The sequence below is a fragment of the Mesoplodon mirus genome, assembly GCF_964341445.2.
Source record: "Mesoplodon mirus genome assembly, chromosome: 20".
NCBI classification, from domain to species: domain Eukaryota; kingdom Metazoa; phylum Chordata; class Mammalia; order Artiodactyla; family Ziphiidae; genus Mesoplodon; species Mesoplodon mirus.
The window spans coordinates 17,805,930-17,829,615 of NC_138996.1; the positions used below are offsets into that span (position 1 = coordinate 17,805,930).

At 36.4% G+C, this 23,686-nt stretch overlaps 1 protein-coding gene across 1 annotated transcript in view; it reads left to right on the forward strand.

Moving 5' to 3' along the window:
* GTF2E2 (general transcription factor IIE subunit 2) overlaps positions 1–23,686 on the forward strand; it is a 70,707-nt gene that overhangs the window by 18,968 nt on the left and 28,053 nt on the right. The window contains exons 3-6 of the mRNA XM_082608844.1: positions 4,559–4,650; positions 10,864–10,971; positions 12,568–12,750; positions 20,034–20,127. Coding sequence (XP_082464970.1) covers positions 4,559–4,650; positions 10,864–10,971; positions 12,568–12,750; positions 20,034–20,127 — 477 coding nt within the window. The remainder of the gene's footprint in view (positions 1–4,558; positions 4,651–10,863; positions 10,972–12,567; positions 12,751–20,033; positions 20,128–23,686) is intronic.

Genomic DNA, 23,686 nt, shown 5'->3' on the forward strand with positions numbered 1-23,686 from the left:
CTATTGGTTGAACCACAGTGCAGCTGACAGTTTCCTCTACGTGCATTTGCATTAAGTCCTGCCACCCTAGGAGTAAATCATTCATAAATTTGAATAGAGCCGTCTGCGTTCTCAACTGTCACCCCTTAATTTGGCCTTATTTTTTGTCTTTAAGCTAAATTTCTGCACAGGAATTTGTGAGTTAGTAACAAATTGATGATTCCATAGTGCTTAGCTGTAGAATTTCAGATCCTTCAGTGATTATTTCAGTGCTAGGGCTAGAAGATAATGTCGAGAGAGGCAGTAACCTGGGAAACAAACAGTCCAGGTTTACCAGCACGGTGTTTCCTCCATGAAGTGTGCATAAGATCTCATAAATGATATTTTCTTTCTCTTCTTTCTAATACTTGTTATTTACGTAAATCTTGCTCTCTGGAAGTGATTATTTCCATGTGGTGGTTTGATTTAGATGAAATTCTGAGGAAGAAGAAAGGAAATAAGGTTTTTATTTCTGCTCTTTGGGAGAAGAGTAAGTTTTGGTAGGTACACCACCTGTGTTAAAAAAAAAAAAGCAGTCTGTGAAAGTTACATTGCAAAAGAATCTTCAGTTGGATGCGTAGAGAGAGAATGATTTTCTTACAGTGTATTAGAGTTGTGGTCTAAGCTTAACAGTCAAGGTTTTTTTTTTTTTTTTTGTGGTACGCGGGCCTCCCACTGCTGTGGCCTCTCCCGTTGCGGAGCACAGGCTCCGGACGCGCAGGCTCAGCGGCCATGGCTCAGAGGCCCAGCCGCTCTGCGGCATGTGGGATCTTCCTGGACCGGGGCACGAACCCGTGTCCCCTGCATCGGCAGGCAGACTCTCAACCACTGCGCCACCAGGGAAGCCCAACATTCAAGGTTTTTATTTATGGGAGTGGCTACTAGAACAACAGCAGACTGGGTAAATGCTGTGCAGACTTATTTTTTTAAATTATGGATAATTGGCACATTTGTTTCTAGGGCCAGTAAAGGGGTATGTGGAAATATTCTTATTATGTTCATTCATTCAGTCAATTAATATTTATTGTTGACTGTGCCTGGCACTGAGTTAAACACTGGAGGCCTTATGGTAAACAAAACTGTATGTGCTTCATGATTGACCATTTGCATGGTGCTTATCCTTAGCATGATCCTTAACTGTTATTTATAGTCTTTCCAGTTAGTTGTTTATTTAGCAGTGTAGGATAAATGTAGTATTATTTTCCTAAAGTCAAACAAGAATTCCCTAAATATGCATTTATGAATTTCTGTACTGTGACAAAATATCCAGTTTGAGATGGAATAACCTGTGTTAAATATTAGTTAATGATTCTTATACAAGACATATCAGAGTTGGAATCTTTACTCTGCCACTTATTACTCTGAGCTTTCTTAGGTTTAAAATGAGACAGTAAAACCTCCTAAATAGGATTTTTAGGAGGGATTAAATGGGAAAATCATTTAGCATGGGTCTTGGCAATAGTAGGTGTTCAATAAGTGTTAGTTACTATTATCGTTATGAGTTTCCTGAAACCTTGGGAAAATGAACCATGTAGGAAGTATTTCATAATTGAAGTAGTAAATGTGAAAGCACACCTGTAAGGCATTCTTTGTTTTTTTAGAATCTTGCCAAGGGAATAGAGTTTTATTATTTGTTTGTTCGTTTTTTGTTTGTTTGTTTATTTATTTATGGCTGTGTTGGGTCTTAGCTGTGGCACGCAGGCCCTTCGTTGTGGCGCGTGGGCTTCTCTCTAGTTGTAGCGTGTGGGTTTTCTCTCTCTAGTGGTGGCACATGGGCTCCAGAGCGCGTGGGCTCTGTAGTTTGTGGCATGTGGGCTTAGTTGCCCCACGGCATGTGGGAATCCTAGTTCTTTGACCAGGGATGGAACCCACGTCCCCTGCATTGGAAGGCGGATTCTTTACCACTGGATCACCAAGGAAGTCCCCGTAAGGCATTCTTAATATTGCTATTTTTGAAAACATAGTAAAGAAGGCTTTAATGTGTCAATTAAGTTATTATATTATTAAAATTGTAACAAAGTGGGTTTTTTTTGTTTTTTTGTTTTTGTTTTTTTTTGCGGTACGTGGGCCTCTCACTGTTGTGGCCTCTCCCGTTGCGGAGCACAGGCTCCGGACGCGCAGGCTCAGCGGCCATGGCTCACGGGCCCAGCCGCTCCGCGGCATGTGGGATCCTCCTGGACCGGGGCACGAACCCGTGTGCCCTGCATCGGCAGGCGGACTCTCAACCACTGCGCCACCAGGGAAGCCCAACAAAATTATTTTTAAAGGAAAATTGCATATGAGGTCTCAAAAAATAATTCAGTAAAGCCTTTTCACTAACTAATCTCAAAGGAATATTATGTTGCCTTCTAGAAGCTGTTCCTGTGGACCTCTGACAGTTGTTACATTTGACTTGTGGTTATTCTAATGCATTCTTTTGTTTAAATTATTATTACCAAACTGGTGCCAGAAATGGACTCTCCTCCCTTTTATTTAACCTCTTCCTTTGTGGGTCAGCCACACGGGAACTTTATAATATCTGATCTGATGCCTGGCTAATAGAATGTGTACTTCTGAAATGTCTTCCTGGTATTTACAGTGACTTTTTTTTACTCTTCCTGCCTGTGACTAATAGAATGCATTTGTGTTGCAATGGTAGCATTAGGATTTCTGCCTGTAAATATGCAACAGAATGGTATATGTTCTGAACCAAATGACCTTCTATGTAGATTGCTCGTTGTTTCATGCTACATCCTTTTTAAGTATCCACGTTTATGCAGTGGCGGTGCTTATGTGTGTGTTTTTTTAAACATCTTTATTGGAGTATAACTGCTTTACAATTTGTGTTAGTTTCTGCTTTATAACAAAGGGAATCAGCTATACGTATACATATATCTCCATATCTCCTCCCTCTTGCGTCTCCCTCCCACCCTCCCTATCCCACCCCTCTAGGTGGTCACAAAGCACCGAGCTGATCTCCCTGTGCTACGCGGCTGCTTCCCACCAGCTATCTGTTTTACATTTGGTAGTGTATATATGTCCATGCCACTCTCTCACTTTGTCCCAGCTTACCCTTCCCCCTCCTCATGTCCTCAAGTCCATTCTCTACATCTGCATCTTTATTCCTGTCCTGCCCCTAGGTTCTTCAGAACCATTTGTTTTTTAGATGCCATATATATGTGTTAGCATATGGTATTTGTTTTTCTTTCTGACTGACTTTACTCTGTATGACAGACTCTAGGTCCATTCACCTCACTACAAATTACTCAATTTCGTTTCTTTTTATGGCTGAGTAATATTCCATTGTATATATGTGCCACATCTTCTTTATCCATTCGTCTGTTGATGGACACTTAGGTAAAAATATGGATGGGGCTTCCCTGGTGGCGCAGTGGTTGAGAATCTGCCTGCCAATGCAGGGGACACGGGTTCGAGCCCTGGTCTGGGAAGAGCCCACATGCCGCGGAGCAACTAGGCCCGTGAGCCACAATTACTGAGCCTGCGCGTCTGGAGCCTGTGCTCCGCAATAAGAGAGGCCGCGATAGTGAGAGGCCTGCGCACCACGATGAAGAGTGGCCCCCACTTGCCACAACTAGAGAAAGCCCTCGCACAGAAACGAAGACCCAACACAGCCATAAATAAATAAATAAATAAATAAATGAAATAATTAAAAAAAAAATATGGAATGCTTCACGAATTTGCGTGTCATCCTTGCGCAGGGGCCATGCTAATCTCTGTATTGTTCCAATTTTAGTATATGTGCTGTCAACGCGAACACAGTGCTTATTTTTTTTATTCCTAATATATCTTTAAAATTTACCTTAAAATAGTTATCGAGGGCTTCCCTGGTGGTGCAGTGGTTGAGAATCCGCCTGCCAATGCAGGGGACACGGGTTCGTGCCCCGGTCCGGGAAGATCCCACATGCCGCGGAGCGGCTGGGCCCGTGAGCCATGGCCGTTGAGCCTGCGCATCCGGAGCCTGTGCTCCGCAATGGGAGAGGCCACAACAGTGAGAGGCCCGCGTATCGCAAAAAAAAAAAAAAAAAGTTATCGTATCATACTTTTTATTAATTCCCATTAATTTATAACCCATTTATTTTTTTTAAGTTGATAAGCAGAAATTGATGTCATTGGTGATAAATTGAACTTTTTATCCCTTAGAAATAATCCACTCACTTCTCATGGTTTTTAAGGTTGTTAGAAAAGCACTATGGATCAGATTGAGATTTGTATTGTCCTCTTGTTTAAAAAACCTTGTTTTTAATTATGGTGGAAATCTAATCAGACTTAAGGAAAGAGGGATATAAAGGTGCTTATAAAAGAAATGTATTTTAATGCCTTTGAATTATTTATACTTTGCTTCCATCCTTGGTGAGAAAATAGTTATTATGCATGCAAAGATTTTGAATGTGTCACCAAAATTTTATAGGGTAGAATTTACTAGATAGGAAGACTCCAAAACAAATATTTTACCGGAGTTAAAATCATCTTAGTTGCTTAAAAGTCAATAATCACATCTAATATGAAAATGTTATAATTGCTTTTTGAACCTCATTTTCAGATCATAGCAATGGATCATTTAACTTGAAAGCTCTATCAGGAAGCTCTGGATATAAGTTTGGCGTTCTTGCTAAGATTGTGAATTACATGAAGGTAAGTACTTTTCTCAACTAACAGAAGTTCTGTTGACTTCTGGCAGAAGAAGGGGATTGGAATTTTCAGAAGTAAATTTGTATATACATGTCAAAATTTATCAAATTGTATGTTTCAATATGTGTCGCTTATTTTATGCCTATTATACCTCAAAACTGTAAAAAAAAGAAAAAAAAAGATTTACTGCCTGAAGCCTTTTACATTATATCAAGTTAGCATTTCAGTGAGTCATCTAAGTGTATTTGATTTACATTACATTACATTAGTTCAAGTACACAATTTATGCCCACCATTTCACTTAATAAAATTGTGCTCAGGCAGTAGATACAGCCACCTCTTAATTAGTCAATACCTGCTGACAAAACCAATGAGAAAATGTGAACGATTTACAGGATATTACTTCCATTGATGTGAGAAGTAAAAAGCTACATAGTTCAGGCAGATGGTGGTGGTGGCTTTTCTATATCTTGGAGGAGAAAATTTGAGAATTACTGAGTGTCTCAGAAAAACTTTGACTCACAAAAGAATTGGAGTTTAATATTTGATGGGAGATTTAGTATTTTTTCAAGTAAATTTTGAAGTTTTGATGGTATGACATTTTGGCTTTACTAAGGATTCTGAACCCTAACTTAATTAATGAAAGTGAAATTTCATTTATAGCTAAAATGGCTAAGTGATTTCAGATTTACCCCCTTTGTCTGCCAAACACTTATTCCCATTTAGTTACTAGTTGTATCTCTTGAAAAAAAGTCAAAGAAAGTACTGTATTTGTTATTATTTCAAATTTCAGCTATTCCTTAGTATATAAATCAAATTTTATGTGAAGTCTTTTCTTTTATAATTTAAGAGACCTGGTGTCTGTCTAGCTATATCTGAAATCTGTGGTTTGTATTTGATTTCTGGTAGAAATGTGTTAGTTTATAATTTCCCATTATCAAATAATATACTCTGACACTTAGGCATTTACCTTTCATTCCATCCATCCATTCCCCCACATGGTAAGCAATACTAAAACCTACTATCTGCTGTTATGGCATGAATGGTATGAATACCCAGACGAAATGTATGCCCTCGAGGCTGTCAGTCTTTTGAGGGAGACTGACATTTAAATGTCATGTTTTTGCTACTTTGCTAAAAACAGTTTTCATTTATCTAGAGACCCTTATTGCTTTGTTAATCTATGACAACGATCTTCAAATTTTTACTCATACGTTCCCTGAAACAATTTTGAAAAACTGTGTGTCCCTTTGCACATATTTAAATTGATAAGGGTAATTTTTCAGCAAAAGGTTTTTTTTTAATTGAAGTATAGTTGATTTACAATGTTGTGTTAGTTTCAGGTGTGTAGCAAAGTGATTCAGGTATACATATATGTATATTCTTTTTCAGATTCTTTTCCATTATAGGTTATTACAAGATATTGAATATAGTTCCCTGTGCTATACAGTAGGTCCTTGCTTATCTATTTTATATATAGTAGTGTGTAGCTGTTGATCCCAAACTCTTCAAACCCCCCCCTTCCCCCTTTGGTAACCATAAGTTTGTTTTCTATGTCTGTGAGTCTGTGTTATAACAAAAGTCTAAATAGTGACACAAGATGAAATTTCTGGCATATTGTAATACTTCAGTAAAATACAGCGCTCTTAAATTTATCTCAGGGAATCTAAATGCCATTTTTTAAAAATATGAAAACAAACTTTACTGGTTGGAAATTTTAATTATTTTCCTTTCAACTTGTATGTCAGTTCTGTTACTCCCACTGAATTTTATCCTAATGTTATGTATTTTAGTGTTTGGAAATCTTCTATTGATCATCTGTCAAACTCCTTTGTCACAATAATATGTATATAAATTGAAATTAGGAATGTTTTCCCTATAACCATAGGGCTCTAAATATTTTCTGGTTTGAGCTATCATTATAATTACTATTACCACATAGTTGATTAGAATAACATAAATATATTAAAATTTTGATTAAAATTCATTTTGTATGTAATAATTATGCAACAGAAATCCATTTTTAATGAAATAAATGGAGCTGTCTTATCTCTCCAGTGGTTCTTGTGTCTGGAGATAATATATTATTTACCAATAGAATGAAACAGGATTCGGCACCAATTTCTGGTCTTATTTTGAGATCTTGTAGGTTTAAGTGCTGAGAAATAAATGTTCATATAAATAAGTTCATTCTAATTTTGTGATAGCAAAACCTTCCAAGTTGTATGCCAGAAATTACATGGTGATTTATCATCAAACATTTATCAGTTGACACTTCTGTGAGGTCCTTCTTCAGTTTTGTTGAAAGCAAAAGAATGGGAATCACCTAACTTGCCAGAGGATTTGTTACCTGGTCCTTAACCATCTACTTAGTTTCTAGGAAATGTATCAAAAAGGTTTTACCAAGACTCAGTAAATGTCTAATTATATCAGCTTCCTCTTCTTCCCCATATCGGTACTTTGGTTAATCTGATATATTCAGAAGCAGTTGAGAAAATAAAAATACTAGTTTCAACACACCTTTGCCAGTGCAATTTTTTTTGATGAAATACTTTTATCTTAGGTGTATAAATATATTTTTTGCCAAAACTGTCAGGTTGAAGGTTTAGCATACTCAGTTTATGGACATTATTTTCTGGTTAACAAAGCTAGTCTCCATTGTCAGACCAACCAGATATACCAAACTTATTTTTTATCATATTTTAAGTAATATAAAAGTCACTGAGAAATATAGTATGGAATGAATACTAACAGATACTACTAAGGTAGTTGAGATTAAAATTATAAGGATCAAAAAGAATGAATTTTTCCATTTTTATATAATTTAAAAAATAAATACACAGTCTACCATCATGAAACACTGCATCATTATAAATAATCAAATGTTTATGAAGCAAAGGTGTGTTAAACAGTGTGTTATTCCTTTTCTAAATGTGTGTGCTTGTATCTTCCATCTCTGATATTCAGCTTTTAGATATAAATAAAAGGGAATGATTCAGAAATAACTGTAAATTTTATCTTAGGGTGATTAACGAAGGAGAAGGATACCTATTGCTAAAAATGAATTGGTTTTACAGCTAGCTATGACTTATTTTTTTAATAGGAGGTAGAAATATTAAATATTTAAAACGTAATGAGAATAGACTAATTAGAATGAAAATTTCATGATATGATTTGATAAAGTAGGTTTTAACTACCACATTTAATAGTGCACCCTCCATCTAAAACTGTTCCTATGTGGTTTTTGTCTATGGGTTTTATGTAGCATGATTTGAACATTTTGGTTGTCCGAGAAAATATTTGTTACATTTAAAAGAATCAGCCTCCTTTATTGATACTGCTTCAGTTCTTTAAATGTGCGTTTTCTTCAGGCTAATAAATATTCGAGGAACGGATTTTGAGATTTGCTGAAGAGAATTACTTATATGAAAATACCTGAAAAAACCTGTTTATCATTAGATACTTCTTACCAGTGTTCCCTTTATTTGGAGATTCTCCCCTAAGAGCGATGCATTCCTGGACAGTATGGCATGGAGGTAGGGTGTGTGGGGATGGAAGAGACAGAATTGTTTAAAGGGAACAGCTCTCAATTGCCCATAAACTGTAATTCATCAGAATTTAGAATGTCATAGCAAGGACAAAATATCCTATTTTTTTTTTTTTTTTTTTTGCTGTACGCGGGCCTCTCACTGCTGTGGCCTCTCCCGTTGCGGAGCACAGGCTCCGGACACACAGGCTCCGCGGCCATGGCTCGCGGGCCCAGCCGCTCCGCGGCATGTGGGATCTTCCGGGATCGGGGCACGAACCCGTGTCCCCTGCATCGGCAGGCGGACTCCCAACCACTGTGCCACCAGGGAAGCCCAAAATATCCTATTTTTAACTCCTAGAAAAATATTTAGGACTGGAAGAGACAAGAAGCCCTGTCTATAGTGGATAGTTTGATACCTCAATTTATCATTTATGAAGGCTTCCCCAAAACAATATTTTTTTGACTTGCCCTTTTGTTTGAGTCCCTGGAGTTTAATATACCTCTGGGCATTGCAGTATAAATTCTGGGTGGAGGTGAGAGTTATACCTTTTTTTTGTTGTTGTAAAAAGGGGGCAGACCTGTTTTGAAAGGGAAAGAGTACATTCAGAAGATGATCTGTAAACTGATTCTTGGAAAGTCTTCAACTGCCCCTTATGTACCCCTTTTGAAGAGCCGATAAAACCAAGAACTCAGAAAGAAAGGAAAAAGGCAACACAAAATACTCCTCATAGTTTATTCATTTACTGATGGAAGAGCTCTTTAATTGCTCGATGAGAATTATGTAGAAATTATATGGAGAAGGTTCAAGAGATACCGTTAGGTCCATATGAGACACTGCTCTAGTTCTAAGATGACAAATCAATGGTGCACTTTGTTTTTGATGGGTTGATTTCTCTCTTGATCTCACTATTATCGCTTTATGTGGTTGTATCTCACTTATGTAAAAAATCATGTTGAAAAATTTGGTTAGTTTGGTTTAGCCTAGCTCAGTGGTTCTCAATGTGTCATTCTCCAGCCAATGGCATCAGCATCTCCTGGGAATTTGTAAGAAGTGCAAATTCTTGGGCCCCTTCCTAGATCTACTGATCTGAAACTCTGGGAGTGCAGCTCAGCAGTCTGTGTTTTCACAAGCCCTTCCTTCAGGTGATTCTGATGCACACCACTGTGCCACTTACATGTTTTTTCTTTTTTTTTTTTTTTTAATTAATTAATTAATTTATTTTTGGCTGTGTTGGGTCTTCGTTTCCATGTGAGGGCCTTCTCCAGCTGCGGCGAGCGGGGGCCACTCTTCATCGCTGTGCGCGGGCCTCTCACTGTCGCGGCCTCTCCCGTTGCGGAGCACAGGCTCCAGATGCTCAGGCTCAGTAGTTGTGGCTCACGGGCCCAGCCGCTCCGCGGCATGTGGGATCCTCCCGGACCAGGGCACGAACCCCTGTCCCCTGCATCGGCAGGCGGACTCCCAACCACTGCGCCACCAGGGAAGCCCCCCTACATATGTTTTTTAACTTAATAGTTTGTCCTGGACATCTTTCCAAATTAGCATATAGCGAACATCTGTATTTTCTTTTTTTAACATCTGTATAGTAGCATAGATGTGCTGTAGTTTATTTAATCAGTCCTCTGTTGATGGCCACTTTAGTTTTTTTCAAATACAACTTAGTGTTGTTAATAGTTCTAATAGTACGTCTTAATACAACTAATGTTTCTAATTTTTCTTTTACAACAATGCTGCTTTTCTACATTGTGGTTTATCTGTAAGGTAAATTCCTAGAAGCCGACTTGCTGGGTCGGGGGTTTCAATGCATTTATATTGCCGAATTCCCTCTGTAGGAGTTGTATCAATTTGCATTCTTACCAGCAGTCTATGAGAGGGCCTGTTTCCTTACAGCCTCATCAATAGAGTTGTCAAACATGGAATTTTGCTGGTGTGATAAGAAATACCTTAGTGGAAGTTGAGTATCTTTTCATATGTCTAAGGTCATTTGTATCTCTTTTTTGTGCTTTTTGTGTTCCTGTCATTGGGTCATTTTCTTGTTAGGTTTTTGGACCTGTTAAAATATTAGGAAGGCTAACTCTTTGTGATACAAATTGCACATTTTTTTTCTCAGTTTGTCATTTGATTTTATATAGCTACAAGTTTGAACTTGGTTCTGTCTGATTTTATAGTCCATTCTCTTCATCACTATAATTGTACTGCCTTAAATAATACACATTCTGCATTCCTGAAAAGATTAATTTACTGGTAACTATTATTTAATGCATCTAGCATTTTACCTTTTTTTTTTTTTTTTTGCGGTACGCGGGCCTCTCACTGTTGTGGCCTCTCCCGCTGTGGGGCACAGGCTCCGGATGCGCAGGCTCAGCGGCCATGGCTCACGGGCCCAGCCATTCCACGGCATGTGGGATCTTCCCGTACTGGGGCACGAACCCGTGTCCCCTGCATCGGCAGGTGGACTCTCACCCACTGTGCCACCAGGGAAGCCCGCATCTAGCATTTTAAAACTGTCTTCCAGGGAATTCCCTCGCAGCCCAGTGGTTAAGACTCTGTGCTTTCACTGCTGAGGGCCTGGGTTCAATCCCTGGTCAGGGAACTAAAATCCCACAAGTTGCACAGCGTGTTCCCCAGCCCCCCCCCCCCAAATCATTTAAAAAGCCTGTCTTCTAATAACAGTTTCTTACTGCAATAGACACGGCATCAGCGAGGAGATACACATCCTCTTACTTTAGAAGAAATTTTGGATGAAACACAACATTTAGATATTGGACTCAAGCAGAAACAATGGCTAATGACTGAGGTAAGAATAGGCTTAAGTTACTGTAAAAAAAAAAAAAATTTGCTGTAACTAGGGTTTTCATATACTGAGATATGATAATTTTTGCTTTTTCTTAAAAGAATTGGTATAGGGTTTTTCTTTAAACATACACATTTTGAGATTGACTTATTTTCATACAACCTTATGTATCTATTTAAAAATGTCAAAGACTTTAGCATAAAAGTTATAAAGAAGTCAGTCATTGTACCAATTTTTAACTTTTTACAGAATAATTTATGCTTATTTTGAATTGCTAAATTTATCATGTACATGTTGGCAAGTTGTATTGTTTCTATGTTTTAGGACATTTAAAGCATGAGGTATTATAGGGAAAGCAAGATATTTTGTTAAGCAAGATACTTGTTATACCGCTACTGCTATTACGATCTGATAGTGACGTTACTGCCTCTAGCAGATTACTTGGAAAAATAATCATGAACATTGTATATATGTTCCACACAACATTGGAAGAAAAGGAATCCCCAGCGATCAGTGACCATGCAAATTTGGAAATGAGTAGCACTTTAAAAATTGAGATCTTTGTCTCTTTTCTGTTTAAGTATGAAATGACAATTTAATAAGACAACTTTCTAGGACCAGTGCTGATTCTAAAGACCAAATGTAAACTTCCTAAAATAGAATTTAATTAATTTTATCGAGCATATATTGTTCTTGATTTTAATAATTTAAAGTGAACCAGTTAGTATCATTGTAGCTCACTATATTAGTGATATACCAATAGTGGTAATCCACATTTAAATTTTGACGCTTTACCTAATCTTGAAATTTCATGGACTACCCACAGTAGGTAAAGTTTATTTTAATTACTATTCTATTCTCCCTCCTTTCTTCTTTCTGTGTTTCTTCTCTTTATCCTTTCAGGATCAGGCTGGCAGCTGTAGAAGAAAATTAATAGGGTTGCTCTGTCTTGAAGGGCTTTCCTTCTGATACTAGCTACACAACAGGACTGACTAGAAACATAATTATATTCAGTAATTTCTGCATTCTTACTCAGTTTCAATCTCAGCTGACAACGTTATAGGTAAATTTCTTATACGCACTAGTCTGGTCCTTTTCAGTTCCTTCCACAGCGGCTAGTGCCATTTGATAGCATGTGGAGCAGACTGACTATTGGTATTTTCATCCCAGGGTAGTGTTTCTCACATTATAATCCCGATATGTGATAAACTATACATTGAGGGTGGGGTAGGCAGTACCCATTTCACTTTGTCTAGTGATGTTAATAGGTGTTTTATTGATCCTTACCTCTTTTGTCTTCTGAAACAGTATGGGTACAGCGTTCTTCAAAGCAGTTGTAATAAAGTGGTTTCTTTCTCATCCAAAGAATCTATATAAATAATAAACAGTTTCTTTTATAAAAAATGAGCACCATGCTGGTCTCTGCCTGTTGTTTTGGATCCTGGATGTCCGGTATTTTAGATCTTTTGATATCCACAGGATACTTTTAGTTTGCCACTGTAATAGGAGTATTGTGGTTTTTTAATAATTGGTAGAATTAAATAATGTATATATGGTATTTCCTTTTGTTAATATGTCCAAATTGTGTCACTCTTACAGGCATTAGTCAATAATCCCAAAATTGAAGTAGTAGATGGAAAGTATGCCTTCAAGCCCAAGTACAACTTGAAAGATAAGAAGGCCCTCCTTCGGCTTTTAGATAAGCATGACCAGCGAGGCTTAGGAGGAATTCTTTTAGAAGACATTGAGGAAGGACTGCCCAATTCCCAGAAAGCTGTCAAGGTAATAACCTCTCTTTTCTTTCTATGCCTTCATATAATTTGAATTATAATAATATCTTTTGGTTTTAAAAAATATCATGACTTAAAAAAAAGTTATTTTAAAACCTCCTCCATCCTATATACTTGGGGTTGTTACGAGCCAATTAAAGATTTGAAATTTGTGTTTTGTGCTGTAGAGCAGGACAGAGCATAACCATTTTTGTGGAACTTTGACAGCTCCCTTTTGTGTTGTTGTGTGTGACTGATTCTTCAAAATATTTCTGGAAAGATTTCCTCAGAGACATTAGTCTTTTTCTTGTAAGTTGTTATGTTTGTATTTAAGAACTCCTTCAACAAAGCTTGTGCACATTGCTAACCTGAGGGAATCAGAGGCATTAAAACACAAGAACATTTATAATTTGGTTGTTTCGAATTCCTAAAGGGGCTATCAGTAAAAGTGATAGAGTTTACATTTCCTGTTTAAATTTTCAACTCTCTTGGGAAAGCTGCGAGTCTCTGTTATTCAAAATAGCTAATGATTGATGCTAACCTGTAAGCAGGTTCATTCTTTTTGCTACCTGTGGAGAAAACTTGCTTCTTTCTCTACTTCTTGGTAATTCAGTTACACACGTCAGCCTTTTTGGTATTATCCCACAAGTCCCTTAGGCTGTGTGTGTGTGTGTGTGCGTGCGCCCGTGTGCTTTTGGACTTTGTTGTTGTATTGATCTGTTGTTAATTGTACTGACTTTTTTACCTCAAATTTGTTATTAAGCCCAATTGGTTAATTATTTATAGATTGTATTTTCAGTTCTAGACCTTGCTTTTTTTTTTTTTTTTTTAACAATCCCCTCAAGAGAGGTTTTTTTTTTTTTTTTTAATCTTTATTTATTTGGCTGCGCCGGGGTCTTAGTTGTGGCATGCGGGATCTAGTTCCCTGACCAGGGATTGAGTGTGGAGCCTTAACCACTGGACCACCAGGGAAGTTCCGTCTAGACTTTTCTTTTCATTCTTTCTTAGGTTTCTGTTTCTTTTCTGAGATTTTGTTTTTTGTTTTTTTTTCCATTCATTACAAGCATATTTTACATTACATCCTGTGTGTAATTTCTTGTAGCTGCTTTAAAATTCTCCTCTTCTAATTTCAAGAGCTGGGTCATCTTGGGGATGGTCTGCTCTGAGACTTTGTCTCTTGATTACGGGTCATGTTTTCTTTCTTCATATACCTAATTTCTGTTGAGTCTTGAACACTGAATTATATGGCTCAGGATTCTGTTATATTCCTCCAAAGAGTGTTTTTGTTTGTTTATTTTGTTTTTAAGTGGGCATTTGTCTTGACTAGAGTCAAACTTCAAACTTTGTATTCTCTGTGGTGGATGGCATACGACACATCTGTTTTGTTCTTTTAGCTCTATTCTCTTTAAAATGTCTTGTCCAGAGATTAGTATAGTAGTTTTCTTCCGGTGGGCTGGTCCCTTAGGAGCTACTTGCCCATTACCAGATGAAGAACCCTTTTTAAGATTTTCACTTAAGTGACTAAACTTAACCTGCACAAATATTGCAAATAATATGTGACCAAAGTTGATAAATTGTGCACATTATAGCATGTTGAAAGGTAGAACTACTGAATCCTAGCTTAACAGTTGGGAGTGCTAGGTACATTTCCTGCTCCATTCTTTTTCCCATTTTGATACAGGCCAGTATTGTTACTCTTTGGTAGGCTTTATGTTACATTCTAAAGTAGAATAGTAATGTAAACTGATAATTGCTTTTTCTATTTTAAATAATTTTGTGATGTAAAGTCACATTGTCACCCTATTTTTTTTTTTTTAACATTTGGCTTCCACTTTTTTTCTTTTTCTTTTTTCTTTTTTTGGGCTGTGTTGGGTCTTCATTGCCGCACGTGGGCTTTCTCTAGTTGCGGCGAGTGGGGGCTACTCTTCGATGCAGTATGTGGGCGTCTCATTGTGGTGGCTTCTCTTGTTGCAGAGCATGGGCTCTAGGTGCGCAGGCTTCAGTAGTTGTGGCACGTGGGCTCAGTAGTTGTGGTTTGCAGGCTCTAGAACACAGCCTCAGTAGCTGTGGCACACGGGCTTAGTTGCTCCGCAGAATGTGGGATCTTCTCGGACCAGGGATCGAACCTGTGTCCCCTGCGTTGGCAAGTAGATTCTTAACCACTGCGCAACCAGGGAAGCCCCTGTTACCCTGTGTTTAATGGCTCTCTTCCTTCAGGAGCAGAGCTGAAAAGGGGTCATGAAAAGCACACAGTCTGTCATTTGCAAGCAGTCTTATTTCTCAATTGTTCAAAACCCCAAGTTTTAAAAAATCCTCACATTTTAAATATGTGAAGATGTGTTCTAAGTAATTTCTCAAGGGAGACATTTGGCCTAATTAAGTTAAATCCCTTCTGTGTTGTTTCCTTTTCTTCAGTTCTTGGTGGAGATAGAAGATAACTTTTACTGTCATTTTGTTGACCATATAGTGTTTTGAAGAAATGTACAGTATAGTGCTAGCAAGAAACAAAAAGGACTGTGCAAAAGCAAGAAAACAAGACAATGAGAAAAACCAGTGACTGTTCCAGATTATTCATCTCTCAGTAGTTGTTTTTTGGGGGTTTTCTAATCATTAAATTAACTGCCAGAATAATTCTAATAACTCTGTGTTTGTGATATGGTTTAATTTTAAGATGGTGTATTGAATCAACTAAGGGTTTTTTTTAAATTAAAAATTCTTTTTAATTGTAAAAAATGATCATAGTAAGTCTGGTTAAATGCGTCACATACATAGTTATCAAAAAAATTTTATTTTGTGATAAGAACTTTTAAGATCTGCTCTCTTAGGAACTTTCAAATATGCAATACAGTATTATTAACTATAGTCATCATAATGTATAGTACATCTCTATGATTTATTTTACAAGTGGAAGTTTGTACCTTTTGACCCCTTTCTTGCATTTTGCCCACCCCTTGACCCACTCACTGCCTCTTGGAACCACCAATCTGTTCTCTGTATCTGTGAGCTCATATATATATATTTTAAGATTTCACATATAAGTGAGATCATACAGTATTTGTCTTTCTCAGTCTGACCTACTTGACTTAGCATAATGCCCTCAAGGTCCATCCATGTTGTCGCAAATGGCAAGATTTCATTCTTTTTTACGGCTGCGTAATATTCCATTGTTTATATATAACACATTTTCTTTATCCATTCATACATCATTGGGCACTTAGGTTGTTTCCATATCTTAGCTAATGTAAATAATGCCACACTGAACAAGGTGGTGCATATATCTTTTTAAGTTAGTGTTTTCATTTTCTTTGGATAAAAATACCCAGAAGTGGGCTTCCCTGGTGGCGCAGTGGTTGAGAGTCCGCCTGCCGATGCAGGGGACAGAGGTTCGTGCCCCGGTCCGGGAAGATCCCACATGCCGCAGAGCGGCTGGGCCCATGAGCCATGGCCGCTGAGCCTGCGCGTCCGGAGCCTGTGCTCTGCAATGGGAGAGGCCACAACAGTGAGAGGCCTGTGTACTGCAAAAAAAAAAAAACCAAAAAACCCAGAAGTGGTATTGCTGAATCATATGGTAGTTTTATTTTTAATTTTTTGAGGAACCTCCATACTGTTTTCCAAGGTGCCTACATCAGTTTACGTTCACACCAACAGTACACTAGGGTTCCCTTTTCTCCATATCCTCACCAAGACTCATCATTTCTTGTCTTTTTGATAATAGCCATTCTGACAGGTGTGAGGTGATAATCTTGTTGTGGTTTTCATTTGCATTTTCCTGATGATTAGTGATGTTGAGCATCTTTTCATGAACCTGCTGACCATCTGTGTGTCTTCTTCAGAAAAACGTCTATTCAAATCTTCTGCCCAATTTTTAATAGCATAGGGTTTTTTGTTTTTTTGCTGTTGAGTTCCATGAGTTCTTTATATATTTTGGATGTTAACCCCATATCAGATATATGATTTGTAAATATTTTCTCCCACTTAGTCGGTTGCCTTTTCATTTTGTTGATGTTTCCTTTGCTGTGCAGAAGCTTTTTAGTAAAATGTGATCCCACCTGTTTATTTTTGCTTTTGTTGCTTTTGCTTTTGATGTCAAATCTGAAACGGTGCCAAGATGAATGTCAAGGAGCTTATTGCCTGTGTTTTCTTACAGGAGTCTTATGATTTCAGGTCTTACATTCAGGTCTTTAATCCATTTTGAAATAATTTTTGCATATGGTGTGAGATAATGGTCCAGTTTCATTCTTTTGCATGTGGCTGCCCAGTTTTCCCTGCACCATTTATTGAGAGACTATCCTTTCCCTATTGTATATTCTTAGCACCTTTGTCGTAAATTAATTCACCATATATGCATAGGTTTATTTCTGGGTTCTCTGTTCTGTCCCATTGATCTATGTGTCTGTTTTTATGCCAATACCATACTGTTTCAATTACTATACCTTTGTAGTATAGGCAGTGTGATGCTTTCAGCTTTGTTCTTTTTCAAGATTGCTTTGGCTGACAGGATCTTTTGTGGTTCCATATAAATTTTAGCATTGTTCTATTTCTGTGGAAAATGCCATTGGAATTTTGATAGGGATTGCATTGAATCTATATTTTGCTTTGGGTAGTATAGACGTTTTGACAATATTAACTTTTCCAATCCATGAGCACAGAATATCTTTCCATTTTTTGTGTCTTCTTCAGTTTCTTTCATCATTGTCTTATAGTTTTCAGTGTAGACATTATTTATCTCCTTGGTGAAATTTATTTCTAGGTATCTTATTCTTTTTGATGCAATTGTAAAAGGGATTGTTAATTTCTCTTTCTGATAATTATTAGTGCATAGAAACTCAAAATTTTTGTATATTGATTTTTGTATCCTGCAACTTTGCTGAATTCATTATTCTAATAGTTTTTTGGTGAAGTCTTTAGGGAGATACATAAAATCCAGTTTGCAAAAAGTAACATTTTTATTTCTTCCTTTCCAATTTGTATGCCTTTTATTTCTATTTCTTGACTAATTGCTCTGATTAGGACTCCAATACTATGTTGAGTAAAAGTGGCAGAGTAGACATCCTTGTCTTGTTCCTGATTTTAGAGGCAATGCTTTCAGCCTTTCACCATTGAATTTGATGTAAGCTGCGGGCTTGTCATATATGGCCTTTATTATGTTGAGGTATGTTACTTTGGTATCCACATTGTGGAGAGTTATCATAAGTGGATGTTGAATTTTGCCAAATGCTTTTTCTGCATTTACTGAAATGATCATATTTTTATCTTTCATTTTGTTAATGTGCTATATCACATTGATTGATTTGCAGATATTGAACCATCCTTGCATGCCTGGAATAAATCCCACTTGATTGTGGTGTGTGATTCTTTTAATGTATTGTTGAATTTGGTGTGTTGACTATTTTGTTGAGGATTTTTTGCATCTATGTTCATCAGGGATATTGGCCTGTAATTTTCTTTTCTTGTAGCATACTTTATCTGGTTTTGGTATAAGGGTAATGCTGGCCTCGAAAAATGAGTTTGATGAACTGCTTCAGTTTTTTGGACGAGTGTGAGAAGGATTGATATTCTTCTTTGTTCAGTAGAGTTCAGTAGTGAAGTTATCTGGTCCTGGACTTTTGTCTGTTGGGAGATTTTTGATTACTTATTCAATTTCTTTATTAGTAACTGATCTGTTCAGAATTCCTGTTTCTTCATGATTCAGTCTTGATAGCTTATATGTTTCTAGAAATTCATCCATTTCCTCTAGGTTGTCCAATTTTGTTGGTGTATGTTCATAGTAGTCTCTTATGATTCTTCGTATTCTGTGGTATTATTTGTAATGCCTCTCATTTCATTTCTGATTTAACTGAGTTTTCTGTCCTTTTTTCTTGGTTAGTTGAGCTAAAGGTTTGTCAATTTTGTTTATCTTTTCAAAGAACCAGCTCATAGTTTCATTACTCTTTTCTGTTGTCTTTTTAGTCTCTATTTAAATTTATTTCTACTCTAATCTTTGTTAGTTCCTTCCTTCTACTTACTTCACGCTTCATTTGTTCTTTTTCTAGTTCCTTGAGGTGTAAGTTTAGATTATCTGATATAGTTCTTGTTTTTCGATGTAGGCATTTATACCTATGAACTTTCTCTTAGAATTGCTTTTTTTTTAACCTCTCATAAGTTTTGGTATGTTGTATTTCCATTTTCATTTTTTTCAAGGTATGTTTAAATTTCTTCTTTGACCCAGTGAGTAGCAGCATATTGCTTAATTTCTGCATATTGCTTAATTTCTGCATATTGCTTAATCTCTGCATATTTGTGCATTTTCCATCTTCTTATAATTGATTTTTAGTTTTACGTACCATTGTGGTCAGAAAAGGTGCTTGATGTGATTTGTTAAGACTTGTTTTGTGGCTTAACATATTAACTATCCTGGAGAATGTCAAGTGTGTACTTGAGAATAATGTGTATTCTATTGCTTTTGGATGGAATGTTCTTTATATATCTGTTAAGTCCATGTAGTTCACACATTGATGCCTAAGGCTGAGATTATTGTCCTCTAAAGGTTCATAGATTGAGACTTTATTTCTGTGATGAATTTCACCATCATCATTATAGTCCAGATTACTGCTATCAGGCTTTTTGCATTCTTGTTCTCATTAATTAATAATAATGAAATATCTTATATCAATTCTCTTGTCATTGCTAGAGTAGTAGAAAATGAAAAATTTTTAATTGTCAGCTGTGCTCAGTGAAAGCTAAAAGATAGTAAAGACTACTCAAGTCTTTTATATTTTCTTTAAAGATGATGCAGTATTTTGGGCAGTGCAGTGAAAAAACTGAAGGATGGCTATTTATCTCATAGTTGCACACACATTTTTAGGTGATTTAATCATTCTTCCATTTTCTTACTGTTCTAGCTTTTCAAAGCATAATTGGAAATGATAGATGGATAATGATGAGTAACAAAATATTTCAAGGTAAAGGAAAAGTAAGAACAGTGAGGTTCCACAGTTTTTCTCACAGATTAATGAAAGGGTCTGGTAGACCCAAATTGTAATTGCAACATAGACTGAATTTTTTTCTATTTAAAACAATTTTTTTTCTTTATGTACTTTGGATGATCTCTAAGGATAAAAGTCTCAAAATATCAATTCTTAAAAATAGAACTGCTCAAGAAAGAAACTCAAGAATTAAAATTTGGTCTAGTGGACCCTAATGGTGTACTGAGGGTTAAAGGAAGTGGGAGTCCTTTGTTGTTTTAAAAAAAAATTTTTCTTTTTCCTTGGGTGATGTAATTTGGAGTTAACTGAAAATTTTTTCTTTATCTTTAAGGCTTTAGGGGACCAGATACTATTTGTAAACCGTCCTGATAAGAAGAAAATTCTTTTCTTCAATGATAAGAGCTGTCAGTTTTCTGTGGATGAAGGTGAGTCTTTCTGTATACTTTCTTTAATTTGCAGACATGTTACAAATTTAGGGTGACAGAATTTATAATATTTATAATACAATTATAACTTATTTTATAATACTGCTTTTTTAGCATTATCATCTCAACGCTAATAACTTCTATGTCTAATGTATTGTTTCTCACAATGCAGTTTGAAATGTGTAATTTGAAAGATTTTAGGTACAGTCATAGTATAGCAGTTCATGATTTCTTATGCTCATAGCTCAGCTGTACCAAACACGAGTTTATTTCTGTTGTTTTACAAATATTACTTCATATCTTGATATGAAAGCTTGTTTCAGGATGGGAAAAAGAAGAAACTTTTTGTGGAGACTGATATTCTCTTAAATAAATTAGAATTTTTTGATTATCAAGTTGGATAAGAAAGGAGATTTTTCTTTCTGGCAATTTTAGAGTTGTATGCTATGCTATATGTTGTCTTGTACTAAATGTGTGATACTTACATTTTGGATTTTAGTTTAAAATATTTCATCAATATTTTCAAGTAAAATAGTAATTAAACGGGTTTAGTCACAAGAAATTTCTTTTCTATACAAGTAGATATTCTCATGTAAGCAAATATGTTTTACTCTAAATTTGTATTAATTTTGAAGTTTTATCAAAAGGCAAGAAAAGGATTGAATGTCATTTTAATTATAAAATTTCAAAAGTGTTACAAACTCCCAGCAAAATATTCTAAAAATATAGAGGGACATATAGTGCAATAGTAGTATAGACTGCAAACAGTGAAACTATTGCTGTGTCAACCTGGTAGTCGTATGGACTTTTTTAAATGACATTAAATGAAAGAGTTTCTGTTGAATGAGTAATTTTGTATAAGAAGTGCATTTACAAATCTTGTCCCTACAGAGCCCAAACCTGTCTTGATTATGACTTGTAATTTGTACAGTAACCCTCAGGTTTTCTCTTATGTGTTATCTGGCTGTGGATAATCAGGCTTGAGGTGCTGTAGTTTCGTCAACCTAAGGTTACTTAGATGACCATGATTTTTTGTAGGAAATAGAATATTGTATTTTTGTGAAAATCCTTATCAAGAATACCTTGTATTGATACAGAGTTGGTTCTCGATAAATGTTTGTTAATTAAATGAAATTTGCAAAGTATTCCGGCTCTTCTATAATGCCATTTCTAATAAATAAGGTAAGCTTCCTGTATGTAAACAAGATAGTAGTCAGTTCCTTCTGTACATTGTAATGATAGGTGCTCATTTAAGAAAGATTTGGCTGAGCAATGTTTGTATTGCCTGAGTCTCTTTTACTTGTAATTTTGGTGTTATGTAAACTTTTATAATTGTCAAATTGATTTCTGCCTTTTAAAAACCGTATGGATGGACTTGATCTTTAAGTCCTTCTGAGTTTAAACAAAGAAACAACCGATTCCTTTATTCTTAAGCATAGTTAATCCATTTGAAGAAAATTTTCACAGTATTAAAAAAAAACTTATCACAAGTATCACATGTTCAAATAGTAAGGAAGATCTTACAATAAACAGCAGATGTGCTTTTCCCTTCTCTAATTCCAGTCCCTTTTTTTTTCTGGCAAGTAACTTAACTGGTTTTATTTTAGATTCTTCTGGTGGTTTTTCCCATCTTGCTAAATAATATGCTTATACTGTTATTTCTGTATTTTTTTTAACTTGAAACATCGTCTAATGACTTATTCTTTATCATCTCTCTGATTCCAACACCTATCTCTCTTTTCTACTTCCCAATATAGTACATCACTATTTTTAGTTTCTCTTTCATTTATCTTGGCACTTTCAACAAGGTAAACCTTCTCAGTGGGAATTTTTAGTATTAAGTCTGCTCTCTAGATGGCAGCATAGTGTAGCATATCTGTTCTGGAAGTAGATGTTTAAATTGAGGCAAGTGTTTGATAGGAGAGATTGCAGTAGCTCTGTAAGAGTAGCATGAAACTGTAGGATTTCTTTTTTTTTTAGTTTCTGCTTTATAACAAAGTGAATCAGTCATACATATACATCTGTTCCCACATCCCTTCCCTCATGCATCTCCCTCCCTCCCACCCTCCCCATCCCACCCCTCCAGGCAGTCACAAAGCACCGAGCTGATCTCCCTGTGCTCTGCGGCTGCTTCTCACTGTAGGATTTCTTGATGGTATTTCATTGGAGAAATTTTAGGAGTACACTTGGATTTAGCAGTAACCCTCACAGTAGTCCTTACACTAAGCCATTGTGATTTTTGTGTGCCTTGTGTGTGCTTTCTGTGGATACTGTTGTTTTAACTTTGGTCAGTGTTTTCCTGTTTATTTTTTTATTTTTTTTTATTTTTTTGTGGTACGTGGGCCTCTCACTGCTGTGGGCTCTCCCATTGTGGAGCACAGGCTCCGGACGCGCAGGCTCAGCGGCCATGGCTCACAGGCCCAGCCGCTCTGCTGCATGTGGGATCCTCCCGGACTGGGGGATGAACCCGTGTCCCCTGCATCGGCAGGCAGACTCTCAACCACTGCGCCACCAGGGAAGCCCCTGTTTGTGTATTTTTTACCTAGAGTTCTGTTCCTTAGTATTACCTGTTTTCATTTGCCATGTTATATGGCCTTTCGCAAGGCTTAAACTCTTCCCATCTCCTCATTACTTGGCTATAAAGACAAAATGAGGATTTTCACTTTTTGCCGCTCAGACTATAAAAGTAATCATATATGCTTTTTAGTAAAATCCCACACATCTAGAAATAAGTGCTGTAAATAGTTTAGTGGTTATTTCTCTAGTTTACTTTCTCTATACTACAGGTATTCAGTGATGCTGTGTGGCTATTTATTTATTTATTTTTAGGATATTATTTATTTTTATTATTTATTTATTTATTTTGGTTTTGCCAGGTCTTAGTTGTGGCACACGGGATGTTTGTTGTGGCATGTGGACTTCTTAGTTGCAGCATGTGGGATCTTTAGTTGCGGCGTGCCTGGGGAATCTCGTTCCCTGATCAGGGATCAAACTTGGGCACGCTGCATTGGGACTGCAGAGTCTTACCCACTGGACCACAGGGGAAGTCCCCCTGTGTGGCTATTTAGTATTCTGTTTTATAGGTGTCTCTGATGCTTAACACTTAACATTGCTGCAGCAAATATCCTTACAGACCTGATACGGTGGATATATGTATATGTATTTTTTATGTTAATGAAACAGCCATATAAATCAGGAAAATATTGGGAAGGTAAACAGTAAATGATTTTTACATCTTTTAAGGATCTTTACTGCTATTGGTGAAATACATTACTAGATTTCTCAATATTGAACCATCCTTTTAGTCCTAGAATAACCCTTCTTTGGCACCTGTATTTCTGCGTTCCTTTTACTAATGTATTTAAGGATTTTTGCTTTTTTGTTTTTTTGTGTGCTTTCTCAGGGTTTGGTATGGGTGTATGCTGGATTCATAAAAAGAGAAGTGCAGATTTATATTTTTAAAATTTATTTCAATATTTGTAATTGTTCAAGCACATTTATACATACTCAGATATAAATGGAATATAAATGAAATAGCTGTTTACATTTTTATATAGAA